This window comes from Urocampus carinirostris, chromosome 16, assembly GCF_059441175.1.
Source record: "Urocampus carinirostris isolate Australia breed hairy pipefish chromosome 16, RoL_Ucar_1.0, whole genome shotgun sequence".
In the NCBI taxonomy this organism is placed as follows: Eukaryota; Metazoa; Chordata; class Actinopteri; order Syngnathiformes; family Syngnathidae; genus Urocampus; species Urocampus carinirostris.
Window position 1 is genome coordinate 23,486,850 of NC_142364.1, and position 16,344 is coordinate 23,503,193.

Here is a 16,344-nt window from a genome sequence, read left to right on the forward strand (position 1 = left end):
GTAATCAGTATTGCTGGAAAAATCCGTTACAAACATCTTCAATCACGGCTACTGTGCTTCGTATTCTCTGAACCACTAAAAAGAAATGAATCCTTACAGGTTCCCCTACTGTTTTTCATTGGAAAAATTCCGCTTCCCATGTTTGGAAACCCTCACCTGCCTCCCAAGGAAACACGTCTGTGCGGTTTCCTGGTGAAAGCGGCATGTCTAGAATAATTTCCATCGCTACGAGCGAAAGTCATTCTGGTCCCGCTTTCCTGACCTCCATTTGCCTTTACACTGTTTACAATCTCACTCTTTCCGAATCAACTGCCGCCGCCAATCAAGACAGCTTAATTAAGACCACTGGCTACAGGAAACAAAGTAGAAAAAGGTGGTTAGAGCTGTTGAAAAATGGATACATACATCAAGAAAAAAAAAATCCGTCTGGCTTGTGTATTTGCTACCAGGAGAATCATCATGGAGCATTTGTTTTGCCTTGTGTGTGTGTGGAACGCTGATTGAACTAGGCCGAGGTAAGATTGGACTAGCTACCCCCCGGAGGATATCCCAGGCCCACACAGGCTGGGAGTTAAGTTACATTTCAGCTACAAACCAAATGGCCAGGAAGCAGAAGGACAAGACTTCCAAGCCCGTCTTGGCAGCAGGTACAACGAAAGATTCTTCGCTCGGGGAATGAGATGCGTGGATTTGGTCAGGTAAAATGGTTTCATCACGGCGGTGGTTTGATTAAACAAGGCACTGTTTGCCATAAAAACTTGTGGGTGGGCAAACTAGGGGTACACTAGAAGAAAATGCTTTCAAATGTACAATTCAAACGCATCGATCTGATGATGGATGTGTGCCTGTGTAAACTATTTGCACATAAATGCACTAGTTATGAAAGGCAATCACACATCAAACACATTTTACCCACAAAGCATAGTAAACAAGACAGGAGTTCAATGCAAAAAAAATCTGCTTGCCAGTTAATGAGACTGAAAATAACTCGTGTTGTTCTGATGCAGATGCTGTAGTACTTTAATAATGTATTGGCAACTAAACAGATCAAAACAAATTTTTGAATGCAATTAAATGTAATACTCATATGGGTGATTTGGTAAAATACTGTCACAAGCCAGAAACGGAGACAGGACCCAATAGCGTTCGTTTTACTCAGTTTTATTGAGAAAAAGAGCAGCGCTTGCTTCCACGATTCCGATGATCGTCGGTCACGGGTAGTTGATGGCAGTAACGCGGAAGTGGCACTTCCATGTCGAGCGAGGGTGATCATAGGCAGCGGGAAAACAGGTCGATGGCCGGGATAGAGGAGCAAGGGGCAGTAACGAGTCTAGAAAAGAGGTCGGCAACAGGTATCAGGCAGGAAACAGGGCAAAACTGGTCGATGACCGGGACGGAGGAGCAAGGCAGGAACGGGTCCAGAAATATGTCGGCAACAGGTATCAGGCAGGAGAAAACAGGGCAGGAGAATGACGGATAGTACAGAGCTTGGCTAGCTCAAAGCATAGGTTTGCAGAACGGTCTGACACTGGTTACAGGGAGCCGGGGGGTTTGAAAAAGTGGCAGGGAGCCAATCAGCGACCAGGGTTGTTCATGCCAAAGGAACGGGCAAAGGTGCCTCGCATCAGTAATCATGACAAATACAGTATTAAATATCAGTACCATCATTTGTGATTGCTGCTATGAAAGGATGCCGGTTTTTCATTGATGGTTTACTGGAGATTTTTGTAACTCGCAACTCAAAGTTGCAGTTAGAAAGCATTTTCCTGTTTGTAGCATATGTTTTTGAATTGCCTGCAATGACAGCGCCGTGTTTTCACGTCATGTTGAAAATGCCAGCAGTGCGACAGAGCACTGGGCAGGGTTTCTGTGTTAAACGCTCAGCACTAAACTATTTTTGGGTCGTAGAGAAACATTCTCATCTTAGGGAAAACGTGACGATTGTCCATGTCACATTTTACCCCGCTGTTTAATCAGAGTGCAGGTAGAGCGGAAAAAACACCGTAACAACCAAATGGTAGAGTGGGAGTGCAGCATGTGTCAATGAAAGTGCCCGCGTTAGCTCGGAGGAAGAGACCGACTGAATATATATATTTTTTTTTTCAGTAATACAACTTTATGAGACTCTGGCGGGACCAATTAAACTCTCGCAGCCCACCAGGACCTTCTTTATATATTGTAAACACTGCAAGAAGACGAGAGACGCTCTTACTTGTGTGGAGAGGATCGGTTGAAGCAGGTCTTGGTCACGTCCGTGATGTCGGGGTTGCAGCAGTCCCCGAGGTCATAGTAGAAATTTTCCCAGTTACATTCCGGGTCACATACACCGTTGCCCTGCTTGCTCTCGGGGCAGCGACTCCTGTGCCCTGATACGCAGTCCCCGGCGTCGAAGCCGGTGAGCGGGTGGTTGCATTCGGGGTCGCATGCGTCGTCGCCCACTTTGCTTATGTCGCAGTTGGCGAGGATCAACCTGTTCCGAAGGGATGAGTTGCTTACGTTGTGGACGCTGAGCTCCCAGGTGATGTTGTAAGGACCGAAAGCGTCGTTGAGCTGCTGGTGTTGCAAGGTGATCTGGTGGTCCGACACAGTGGGCTTGGTCCACCCATCGTCCCATATATTGATCACGCGGTATCGTACTCTTTTTGGGCGTCGGAAGCTTGGAAGCTGGTTGTAGTTTTTGATGACCTCGACGTTGTCGCAGATCGTTTGGCCACAGGGTGGAGGTTCAAGCATAGTGTCTAGTAATCCTTCAGAATGTCCTCCTTTGTGAAAGCCAGTCCGCCCGGCTCCTTTTTGCTCTGGCTGAGGGAAGCTCCCATCTTTCACGGTCAGCCATTTCCTGCCCGGGTGTTCAAATGTTTCCCGTATGACCAGTTGAGGTAGATGTTGCGGATCCTCGAGGCCCTGCATGTCCCTGATGATTTGCCTCTGTCCTCGAGCATGTCGCCACAAAGCCACCCTCTCCACTGCCCCCCTGTAGTTGTGATTAAGCGCGTTGCCCCCGATCATCAGCACTTTGCACTTTTTGGTCAGGTGGCTGAAGACGTCACCCGATTGCTCGCGACTAACTCCCACTTGGGCACCGTTGACAAAGAGCTTCATGTAGACGCCATCGTAGGTGATGGCCAGATACGCCCAGTGATTGGGCAGGTAGCGTGAATTTGAGTGGACCACAGTAGCCTTGTGAGCGCGATCCGTCTTAATAGAGAAGAAGAAACGAGGGTCTCGGTTGCCGTGCTCACTGACCGACTGGATACCGAGTAGCCACCCTCTGTCGCTGGAGGCGTAGAAACATTTGTCGTAAAGGCCTGACAGAAACACAATAAAGAGTTGTTACATGTCAACGTCTCGTTGAGTAAAATTGCTCTTCAATACATGCCAACTTTTTGACAAAGAAAAAGTGGTAGATTTGATCATTTCCCTATTTTACGGGCGAAAACCAATCCTTCTCCAGAATAGAGCATTAAAAGACACAAACAGCATGTGCTTGTTTATAATCTGAAGTGCCGAAACAGACGTCTAATGCAATCATTGGAGCGGTTTATCCATGCAAAAGCAGCCGTAGACTAAAATTACATTTCTCAAATAAATAAGTCGGGGAGAAAAGCAATAGTCTAACGCAAAAGTGGTGTTGTTGTTGAGCATGCTCTTCAAAGACTTATATTTTATCGAACAAAAACTGCTTTTAAAGACATTGAAAAGACCATTCAAAAATGGTTCCGTCCAATAGACATCATTATTTGGTTGAACAAGTAAATACCACTCTAAAACCAGTGGTGTGGTACAATCGAATTTTCAAGGTGTACACTGGCCCTTAATTTTAGTCCATGCAGTTTACAATACAGCAAGTGAGGGGAAACTTTTCGAGTCATGAGCAGGATTTAGTTGAAGGAAGGGAAAACAAATATTTTATTGATATGAATTTGTTGTATCTGCCGATACAGTCTTGGCCTATTTTGGCAACGCACATGAAAAAAAAATCATCATTTTTTTCCAATATGTATTTACGACTAAATAGAAGGATTACCAACATATGAGAATAAACCTAATGTATTAGATATGTTATATTGTGATAACAAATACGTAGTAGCCGTTGCAAACATATCGGCCCCTTTGAGTGAATACAGCCACAAGTCGTTTTTGGGTATGTCTCTATAAGTGAACCTGCTCCCAAATATCAGGTCTCTTACAGACTTTCTGCTAGAAACGCCTTGTATTTGGCTGCAACAATCTACCCAGTTCCTGCTGAATAAAACCGACCCCAGAGCTTGATGTGGCCACCACCATGGTGTTTTCAGGGCGATGTTCAGTGTTACTCTTACTACAAGTATAACGTTTGGCATTCAACCCAAACTGTTCAATTTTGGTCTTATCTCACCATAGAACCTTGTTCCACGTGTTAATTTTGTCTGCCGTGTTGCTTTTTGCTAACGCCAAAAAGGCCTTTTTATGGTATTCTTTCAGAAAGGTCTTTCTTCTTTCCACTCTTCTGTAAAGGGCAGGTTTATGCAGAATATGACTATACACCTATTGTCCCACCTCAGCTGTGTATGCCTGCAAGTTGCTTTTCTGATTATTTTTCTCCTTGTTTGAGACGAATGTTTTGAGGGACGGCCAGGTCTTGGTAGGTTTGCAGTGGTTGTATGCTCTCTATTTTGATATTATTGCTCGCACAATGCTCCGCAAGATGTGTAATTGTTGTGAAATATATTTTTGACCTATTCCTGCTTTGAACTTTGCCATAATTTTATCCTGGACCTGTCTTTTGTGCTCTTTGGTCTTCATAATGCTGTCTCTTCTCCAGGGTCTCCTTTCAATCTTTGAAGCCATCACTGAGCAGGTGCATTCAAACTGAGACATAGTCCACTCTGTATTTGTTATCCATTTAGGTTGACGTTGAATTATTTGGAAGATATAAGGGGTCTTAAGGAGTTCTATTGGCTGACCTGAGAAAACAAGGGTGCAATGTTTTTGTTGTTGTTAATATAATACAAAATGTTGAAATAATTTGGCTCCACTTCATGTTGTCAATTCTAAGAAAATATTTTCAGTTCTTTACCTTTCAGTTCGAAGCCTGAAATATGGCAATCAATCAAAAAGTCCTTGCGGGGCCTATACTTTTGCAAGGCGTTGTACTAGAATGATACACCCACTGAGGAACTCCTTAAAAGTTAACCCAGTCCTACACATTACAAAAATATGTAAAATATGCAAGACTGCCAATTGATATTTCTAGCTGTCAAGATCGGAAAGCAGATGCAAAAATATGATTTATTTTTCCTGCTATATCTGAGGATATGTTGTCCTGGAAATTGGGTTGAAGTGCATGTTTGGCTAAGGGAAACTCCATGGAAATCTCTCTGTATAGACCTTTCGTGAACACTGAGTGCATTTAAAGTTGTTAGTGTAAATGTCCCTTGCCAGCTAAGTAGCCAGAAAAGGCAAGTTTTCTGCTGAGGCCTTGTTTTTGTAGAGGCACCAAAACACCTTTTTCCTGTTTCACTTGGACCATGTGTGTCAGCTCCAGCATGGTAATGTGTTTTCACTTCTTAGGGGATCTCTGAATGCTAACTGTTTGTTTATCTAACGCTTGTTGAGGTACGTATGTGACCGGCGCACACGTTCGGGTGCACCAGGGTTCATCGTGAATGCAAGATTGTGGTCGAGGCTGCTGTATGGAGGGTTTTTTGCAAAAAAGGTTAGAAGGACTACAGAAGATTTCCACACTGGTTTACCAATCATTTCAGATGTATTTTAGGTACTTCAGCACCCTATATCTCCTCTCAGTGATTATTAAAAATTAAGTACGGTTGGTTTTGAAATTATTGAGTTTGATTCATCAACGGAACGCGACAGCTACGAGCTCACTAGCTTGAATGCTATAAATGTGTTCAGGCAATTGTTCTTTTGTGATAATTTACTGTGATTAAAATATAGTAAAAGGTTAAAACTGATGTGAGTTCATTCAAAAGTGCTTTACAGATTTGTATTTATTTGATCTTTTGATTAAAAAATATAAAAAACTCCCGGTTCCAGAGATCTCGTATTTAAGAATACTCACGCTAAGGCTGGTTATATCTCCAATCAGTCTACATCCATGTTGAAGGATTAACAAGGCAATGCCGTCATTTTCCAAAAGTGTTTATTTGATGTCTATTGTTTGGTTATTAAAACGTGTCACTAAATATATAGTCATGATTGCTTGATTTTTCCAGTTTGTTAGTTTTATTTTTTTAACCATCAGGTCATTACTTTCATAGTCACATTGTTCATTTAGTTGTTATTACTAGACTTTATCTTTATCCAAATGTTCAAATAAAGTGTTTACTTGCTGTATCCATTTGATGTCTCTATGCATCCTTTCATCCTGTATTTTCACAGCAAAGTTTCTAATTGGTGTTTGGATGAGTCTGCCCTAAAATCTTCAACATTCTGCTGGGTGTTAACAAAATATCTCCTGTGAAGATCTGATTTCCTTTTTTACCTGGTTAAGTTTCATTTTCCAGCTAATCCTCATGTTGGTCAATCAACGCCCTTTCCTATAAAAACAGTGGTTGAGGCTTGACTAGTGAGTATACCCAGAATGTTCTGTTTATTTAGTTTGTTTCTTTGTAATAAAAGTCCACAACTGAACAGGTCTCTTCAGCTTTTTTTTTTTGTCCAAATACTCGGTCCGAATTCTTCGCACAGATGTTACGTTTTTGCTTTTTAATATAAATTATTTATTTATATTGGCACAAGCGCTTCATGCACTGCATTATATTGTCGAAGTTTTCACGATCCAGAGAAGGAGAATAAAACCTCAATAACACGTCCCTGGTGGTCACGGCACAGTACCTATTTGTTGGTTTTACTCTGTGTCATATCTATGCCGCTACAATAATGTTTAAATTTATAACTTTTAACCTCTGTGTAACAGAATGCTAATAATGGTGACTCTCTTAGGCAAATGATTCATCCATAAATTTACATATAACTGAATTAACTTTCGAAAAATGAAGTACAATGTATTTTTTTTAATATATAGTTCATTTGTATTATTATTTTGATAATAAACATGTTACAGGAACCTACTATGGTAATATGGTGGTAATATGCTAACCATGCTAACAAAAATTGTGTTTAGTTTCCCATTAAAGTGTTTACATGATTATTGTTTCTTTACACATATAGATTCGGGGAAGGAAGGTTTTATGATAGTAACTTGTTATTACTCTTCCAAAAAACAGGTTAGCTTTATACAGACTAGCATTTTTAGCCTGCAGTGCTAAATTATACTAAGCAGGCAAATGGCCAAATGTTGCCTCTTGGATAGACTATTGGATACGGCTGCTTGGAATGGTCATTTGTCTGGTGTTGCAGTACTTAATTTGGCTGCCAGAGGGTCTACAAAAGCAGACCACATGAAAATTGATGTCTATCGACTTTGTTGGTATTTGTTAGGGGTGCCTTGACACGAAACCCGTCTAAAGTCAACCGCGGAAGCCTAATGAACAGCGGTGTGAATCGTCACGAAAATGTGTTGAGCCATTTTGGAGCCTTTCAATCACACACAAACACACACACACATCAGGATTTATAAAGTAATTTAGGTAGATAGCTCAACAGTGCTACTTTCCTTGAGCGACCTCTCAACTCAGTTTTCTCATACGCTCAAACAGCCATTAATACTTTGACTAGTGGTGTCCATTACACAGTAGTGTTTGTAAAGCTCCTCCCAACTTAAGTTTTGGTTAACATCAACTCAGGGGAATCATACTTCAAATCACCAGGTCATTTTAAAGATTAATGCACTTGTATTCCAACACTTTGCGTAGTACTGTATGCCAAAACTTGACAGGCAATTACCTTAATTTTTGATTAATTGACATAATTATTAATTAAGATAATATGTATCATAAGAATCAAGACTTCTCCTTCCCAAACTGCTCTTTCCCATGGTTTTGTTACTCCATCAATCAGGCCACCTCTGGCTAATGGTAAGTTCTAACTTTGATCTGGTTTTCATTATACAACGAACGGCACCAGGATGCATTCATTAACTTGCTAATTCAATGCACTGATGTTCAAAAAGAGAGCGATGGGCCGGGTTCAGCGTCAAGGTCGGGCCTTAGGTGGATGACGTCCGCTGCCTTTTTGTTTGTTAGGGAGGAAAAAGCCCTCCATCTGTCAGCTAGCCCACTCAGGGATAAAGGTGTGGTCAAATGCTCATAGGGCTTTTCGTGCAAAACGCCGTCATAATTACACCATGCTCGATTAATATTACACAATACATTTTTACAGAACGTGCAATGTATTTCAAGCTTCAACTCAAAAAGTTTAAGGTTTAACTCAGAGTTAATATCAACGAAGCTGTTGAAGAAAGCTAATGTAATGAATCCTCATTTATACTTCTTGTCAAACAGCAGAAACACAGAGTCAAAAGGAATGATTACATAATCTCGACATCAGTGTTTTGTTCAGAAAATCGAATCAGGTTCAGAAATTTATTTTGTCATCGTGTACATGAAGCTAACATTAGCAAGCCACATATTTATGGGCGAGCTCGAGCTGATCACAGTGCTATCAAGCTTTAAATCCCTAAAAGCTAGTCTACATTTTTTAATCAGCTGTCATGAATAGATACCCAAATCCAAAAATGATCCAAATTTGAATCTTTGGGCAATACATGCTGAAAGATCTATTACAAAGCTACCCAGAGAAGTTATAAGTCGCATTTATACTTACTGTCTAAACGGGTCACAAACGTGAAGCCCACTGGCAACAAATAGTCTCTTGAAAACACCTGAGTAACCTAAAGACCCTTTTGGAAAATGTATTGTAACTTTCTAGGAAATTGGATTTTTAACTGGTATGATAAATCATTGACATGAGTCAGTGTCTAATAAATGATCAAACCACTAACTGTCTCTATACAAAGTGGATGTGTTAGTGGTTGACTTAGCCTATTTTAACCTTGCCTCTAATAATTACTACCTAGTAATAACATAAGACATGCTAATTTGTTATTTTAGCGATGCATATTAAGCTGGTAGTCTTTCTTGCTAATCAGTAACAAAGTAACAAGCTCATAGCCTCAAAAAAAAAGAATAATTGAATTCTGGTCTAAAGGCACTAATTAATAACCCCAGATGTATCCTACTGGTTAGAAGAACTATTTTTTTCACAATATCTGGGAAAATGACAGTGTCACATACCTGACTCTGAACCTGATTCATAACCAAAACTCAGAGGAATATGCATATTCCTGGTATTTATTTATTACATGCCTGGTCCATTGAAGGGATCCATGACTGATGGTATTTTTGCTCCGAGAATTTCCGGTTGAGCTCCAAATCGAACGTTTGGGATGAACTTCAAGCGCAACCACTGTATGCTACACATGATATACTATACACACACACACACATTAAGGGATTTGCGCTCGTTTCAAGGGCCGCCTTGTCCAAGAAAAACAACCTCGGGAAACAAAAAGCTCAAAAAAGTAAAGCAGTATTAACACACACAGACTACAAAGAAAAACGTTGACTTTGACAGGCAAACAATATAGTGTGTGTTGACTTTGTTGCCCTATGAGAGGTGAAAATACATTTTCGCCCTAAGGCCACGGTTTCCCTGATGGATGATGGAAAATTGCGCCGGTATTTAATCTCAAACATGGACAAATAAAAAGATATTGATGATAAAAATGTCATGACATCACGTATTGAGACTTTAAACATTTAACTGGGCTGTCAGGCTTGAATATCTTAAACTACTTTTTGGAATCTTTGGGCCTGCGAGCCTGCCAGTAAGATTCGTTTAAAAGGGTTTCGGGTTGTTGGAGAGCTTTTATGAAAAAAGAAAATTGGACCATAACTTTTTATTGTGACATTGACATCCCATTAAGGTAGTTGGCGGTGCTAGCATTGGGCAAAACGAGTGAGATCACGATCAACATTTTAATCCCCGTCTTGCTTAGGTCATTCAGTTTTGGATATATGCAAACCAACAGCAGCTCAAGAAGAACTTCCTAACTCTGGTTTTCATTATGACGACAGTCCTACAACTGACATGAGTGTCACTGATCCCCTAATTAGTACGTGGTCAGGCATCTGTTCTCAAATATTTGAAAATAATAAAGGCCCCTACGAAACATTTTGAAGGTTTTTTGCAGTAATGTTCAAATAGTCGCTTTCATTTGGTTCCTACGAGACACAAACACCGGTTTTGAGAACATCCATTATCACTGCAAACATCGGCCGACGTCTGCATGGAATTCTCCCCCGAGAGAACCCTGGTTTGCCTTAACATTCATTTTCTTCCTCCCTTGATGCGGGACGACGCAACGCGACCCGGATACGAGGCTAATAGGCCACAACAAAGTTTGCATAACATTTGGACGCAGAACTTGATGTTCTGATTATGCGTCTGCGTGAAACAAGCTGGGATCAATTCTGACCACATGTAACAGTCACAGCAGCGCTAATCTTAAGAAGAGCACAGGACGTACCCAGAAAATTTGATTCCCTGACTGTTAGTAGATGCCTATTGACAATATTGGGCGACCAGAAAGATGAATTCGCCAGCTCTCTGGTCAGTACGGGGAAAACACCCTTTAGACCTCTCATTTACGTAAATTAGATAATGTCTCCTTTTTGGGCCAAGCTACCACAAGGAACATATAGGGAAGGGACAAGTAACGGCCACATGCTACTCAAAAACCAAAAATGCTTGAAAACAATGGCGAATAGTAAGCTTTTGGAGATGAGTCAAAATAAGTATACAAGCCTCTCAGCTTTCCTGGCTACTTGAGAAATGTCAGGCAAACTATTCAGCTAAGAAGCTACAAGGGAATAATGGATCTCAATGAAGACATCAGTGGTAGCCTACAAAACAGCAGTAAACCACAATCGGTGAATTTGCAAACAAAGTAGCAAACAAAGCCATCAACACTTTTCAAACATCCATAACTAAACCAGGAAGTTACGTTGCTTTAAAACGTCAGCAATTAAGGTCCTTTATTGCTTATCTAAGTGCTTGGGATGTAACGATTAAAGCAATATAGTGATTTCACCATACTAGAATTCCCACAATATTGTTAAGAGGAATTAATCAAAAGGAAACTCCTAAATATCTTAAAAAAATAGCAGGTAATATTCCATCTGTGGGAAGCTAGCATCTTCTGGCTAGCCTCTTCTGCTTGAAAGTTCAGTTGAATTTATGTGGGCGGTATATTTTTTTCATAGATGATTCATATAGAACATTTTTCACCACATCCATAAAAAATGTACCTGCTTCGGCAATGGATAGACCATGATACTTTCAAGTATCAACATTTACAATATTCTAAGACTGTTTAGAATTTGCTGGAAGTATATTATTGTAAGTCACCATACTAGGACTATTTCAGCTAATATCATGACAGTTATCATATCACAACGTATAGATACTGCATCTCCCTGGAAAGTGATGCGCTAACTTGTCTTTTACAGGCTAAAACAGAAGGTTCTGGAAAATGTTTTTTTCCCTCTTGTCTTTGAAGATACTAATTATCTCTTCTATATTCTGTATATTACAATAATGAAACACTAGGAATGACTCCAAATCTAACTCAGCAACTATCTGCAGAACTCGCAAATACTGACCTCTGCTAGCCACTAATGCTTTCTACCATCTTAGCTACACTTGCAGGATTTGCAGTAGTAGCAATCAATACGCAGCCATTAAAAACTCTCACACTTTCTGGACGTTCCTAGTTGCCAATGCTAGCACTGCATCAGTTACGCACACCCCATTAGCAATACCAATAGAAACAATCTAGAAGCTATTTATTCGTAAATTCCATTAAATATCTTCGAATTACAGTGGATGGGATGTTAGCACGCAGCCCCACCCTGTGGATGTCCGGAGTTCGATTCCAGCTACCGGCTCTGTGTTCCCTGCGACTGGCTGGCAACCGGTTCAGGGTGTCTCCTACCCACTGCCTGAAAATGGCTGGGATGTGCTTCAGCTCCCCAGTGAAAATATGTGGCACAGAAAATAGATCAATTTATATTAGATAAATAAATCAGGGGTCTCCAACATGGTGCCCCTAGGACCACATAAAAACATTTCATTGGAGATTTTCTAGGAAATTTGATTTCTAACTGGTATGATATTTGGTGGTTGACTGAGACTAAAAACTCTGAAAATTACATGGTGCCCCTAGGACCACATAAAAACATTTCATTGGTCATTGAGATTTTCTAGGAAATTTGATTTCTAACTGGTATGATATTTGGTGGTTGACTGGGCCTAAAAACTCTGAAAATTACAATCTGGAAACAGAAAAGAAAAAACATAGTAACAATATAGTATACAACATGTTCTTTTAGTAATGCACATCAAACTGGTAGCACTTTGCGCTAATTAGTAACAAAAGCATAGCTATCAGCTTCAAAAAGGTTAGCGTACTCTGATATGGATTTATTGATGCAGTAAATGGTTCAAAGGAAGTTTGTTTTCATAATTTCTCACTTATAAGAACTGGGTTATCCGTGAAAATTGTTGAAATTATTTGCCACCTGTACAACAAATAGATGCAGTTGACTAAAAATGACATTCCTTGGGTAACAACCAATCACTGTGCAACTACTAAAGCATAGCCCTGATTGGCTACCACAAGAGCCTCGAGCAATTATTATGCAATCATCAATTCCAAGAAAATGGCCAACCCCATTTGACGGAATTAAACTCCCATCTTAATGAATATTCCAGAAAAGCAACAATAATAAGAATGTCCCATTCATGGAACTGTCCCGAATGAAAAATTACATGAGTAAACAGGTCACAAAAAGAAACTTTAGAAGAGAGGAGCAGCAGGGATGAGAAGGGGTCTGTACCGAGGGAAAGGAGGGGGTTACACTGAAAAAAGGGAAAACGGCAATGGTCAAAACAAGTCAGTCTAGAAAACAGCTGCTGCAAACAAGCCCCCACGGATCAAAACAAGGGGATGGGGGCATTCACAGAGGCCTGAATTAGATTTAAAAGATTAGGGAATGTTTGATCATCTTATTTGCTCTCTTTTGGGTGCCCCCCGTCCCCGGGTTTTCCCTGCCCCCCATGGGACAGAAGGCGACAAAGTAGTGAGAAATGCCAGTGGTGATAAAAATATTTGCCTTGGCATGTTTTAATTCCATTCAGGGTATTTTGAAACATGTTCAAGTGGACACTAAATTGACTGCTAGGGGGTGGGGAGACACTTGTGCACTTAACATCAGTGGTCAGCACCCACCGGGCCATGGACCAATATCGGGTAGTGGGTCGTTTGTTACCGAGGCTCACACAAATAAATAAAAGTTCATACCATATACAATGCGCATTTTTTTACCCACTTCCTTTTTCAGTCATCATTGATGTGACGGATATTAACACAAACATTTGCACAACGGGAATCAAACTGGATTGCAGCGGTCAGAGCACATAATCCTAACTAGACCATTAGGGATTTGGATGACATAGGAAAAGGCATTAGATTTTATCTCATTATCACATAATTTTTACTCATGGTACTACGTTGTTGAATACGTGAGACCATGGTTAAAATCATTCACTGATAACGTAAACACAATACCAAAATAAAATTGTCAATGTATTTATTCAATGTCTTCCAATTCCGAGTCATCATCAGACACACCAAAAAGTTGTTTCCCTCGTCGTGCTCTTTTGCAAATATTTATAGCTTTGCTGATAACTTTAAGTTTTCTCGATTCTCTAATGGTACCATCATAAAAAAATGTGATAATGAGATCAAATCTCATGCCTTATTGTCTGGCATCATGTCATGGGTGGTCCACTGGTGAGGATTCAGGTTCTCTCACTCCCATGACCCAGGTATGATTCCTGTTACATCCAATCTTTTGTAATTGTGGTCACCAACCTTTTTTGACTATTCGAGGAAAAATTGTGTGCTGGTGAGATCAAATTTACTCCCTTTTCAAATGTTGTCTACATCCCAAGTAGTCTAGTGATTCCACAGTGGATTTAGGCTTTCTTTCATTGTTATTATTTTTATTGCTATTATTAGTACTGATGTAATCATTGGGCCGGGCCGGTACAATATTGTCAATTGGTCTGTGGCACAGAAAAAGTTGGGGACCACTGCTTAACAGCATCATTAAATGCTACCACAAACTCTTACTTTTTTTCAACCGAGCTCCACCACCGTCCCCTCCCCCTGCCAACTGGCAGCTTTAAAAAGTGTGCTCTGCAAACAAAGCACGCGATTATCTGTGTGTGAAGTCAGACACAGGAGAAAATAAGTAAATTTGCTCATATGGCCGAAGAGTGTGCGAAAGTCCCACTAAAAAAAAGAAAAAGGTGCTTCGTGCGGAGGTACCGGGTTCATTCCAGTTCAGCTCGGTTCAAAGGCATCTAAGCAGCCATCTGCACGTCCAAGCCCATGCTTCAGGTAACGTGTGGCGCAATGCCCCCTGTTGGCGAGCTACTTAAGCGCAGCGTTGTTGCGAGTCTCGTATCGCCTGACTCGTCTGTAATTTTACGGGGGAGGGGGATTTGCACTCGCACCTGCATACCCGAGCAGACAGTGAACGCCCCCTCTGTCCTCTATCTCGTTTTTCTTCTATCACAATTATTTGCGTGGGGGAAAACCCGCGTGCGTAAAAGTGCGCAAAACGCAACTATATAGAAATCAGGTGGTGATAACATGCGACGTGTGCGCTACATATGAAGCCGAGTTGACAGTTAACGCTCCCTGTCCACTGCCCTTTATCACACTTTGATTGCATCACAATCATTTGCGTGAAGAGAAATCTGCGTGCGTAAAAGTGCGCAAAATGCAACCATTTTTAAGTCAGGTGGTGATAACGCCTGAGGCGTGCGCTACATATCAACCCAAGAAAACAGTGAACGCTCCCTAGTCCTCTATCTCATTTTGCATGTATCGCAATCATTTGCGTTGAGGGAAACCTGCGTGCGTAAAAGTGCGCAAAACGTAACCATTTTAAGCCAGGTGGTGAAAACGCACGACGCATACAGTACATATCAACCAAGAGTACAGTGAACGCACCCCGGCCCTCTCTTACATTTTGCTTATATCACAATCATTCCTGTGGAGGGAAACCCGAGTGGATTAAAGTGCGCAAAACGCAATCATTTTTGAAGTCACGACGCACATGCTACGATCAACTTCTCGTGGCTCTCTAAACTTTTTTTTCTCCCCTCACCATTACATCATAGTTTTAAAATAGCCGAGTGGGCTTTTGGAAGAATACGCGCTGTCGCCAGCTGACGCGCTAAACCTGCATGCAAGTGCGGCGCTCAGTGGAAGTTGAAACATGACATCATGGCGCAGCACGCGTGGAACAAGTCAAAATTACACCGGCAAAAACATGATTATGAAAAAAAAGAAAGATTGTGTTTTCCTCTACCTGCTATGACAGTGGGTGAGCGCTGACCTCCCTCCGGTTTGATCCACATCTCGAGCGTAAAGTTCCCTCTGGGGATCTCCACACCGGGCTTGAGCCGGAGCTGGTCGCCCCTACCTGTAAAGTAAACCGCTTTGCCCCGCTCAGGGGAGCCCACCTCCGGTTGTGTGGATGAACGCCGGCGCTGGCGGAGCCCCCGCCGCTCCAACACGGGCAGAGAGCGCTTGCCCCGGGGCAGGCGTGTGGCGCAAGCCCCCGGGACAGCGCCTCTCGCCTCCCTTGCGCGCACCAAATCCCTCTTGGTTCTTCCTTTCCAACGCTCCACCGTCCCGCACTCTGATCCAAAGCACAGGATGAGAATCAGCAGGCAGGGCAACCAGGGAGACGTCCAAAGTTTCATTTTTTTCTTCACAAAAATGCCAACAGACGTGACATCAAAAATAGGAGGAAAAAAATAGTCCTTCTGTTTGAAGTCCTCTTCTTTTTTTTCTAGTCTAAATAAACCTCATAAAAGCGTTGCTATGTTTGCCCCTTCTCTTTATAATGCTAAGACCCGACCCCCCTCTCTTCTTAAGCAAAACTGTGGAGACATTGAAGGGGACACGAGGAATATTTGATTCATGTATGTGTTCCACGGTGCCTTTTCAATGGGTCCCATTTAGCCAAAGGGATGACTAATAACTAATCAATCAAGGAGAGGGGGGTACGGCCGATGCACCCCCCTCCTCATCTTCCTTCCCCGCCACCTCACCACCCCCAGTTCTCCCCCCTTTAGGAGTTTTCTCGCGGAGATCCACAGTTGTTCGCCAAGCTGCTGTCACACCTTCTTTTTTCACCCCCTTAAATTATTTACCCCGCCCTAAAAACTGAATATAACAAATCACCAATTAAACGGCGAGAGAAAGTGACAGCGAGGCGAGCTCTCATATTTATTAAA

General features: G+C 41.6%; 1 protein-coding gene across 1 annotated transcript in view; it reads right to left on the reverse strand.

Moving 5' to 3' along the window:
- pappaa (pregnancy-associated plasma protein A, pappalysin 1a) overlaps positions 1-16,080 on the reverse strand; it is a 161,032-nt gene extending 144,952 nt beyond the window's left edge. Inside the window, exons 1-2 of the mRNA XM_088356261.1 lie at positions 15,411-16,080; positions 2,213-3,308 (exon numbers count right to left, since the gene is read on the reverse strand). Of these exons, the coding sequence (XP_088212387.1) occupies positions 2,213-3,308; positions 15,411-15,807 (1,493 nt within the window). The 5' untranslated portion in view covers positions 15,808-16,080. The remainder of the gene's footprint in view (positions 1-2,212; positions 3,309-15,410) is intronic.
- Positions 16,081-16,344: the final 264 nt, after the last annotated feature.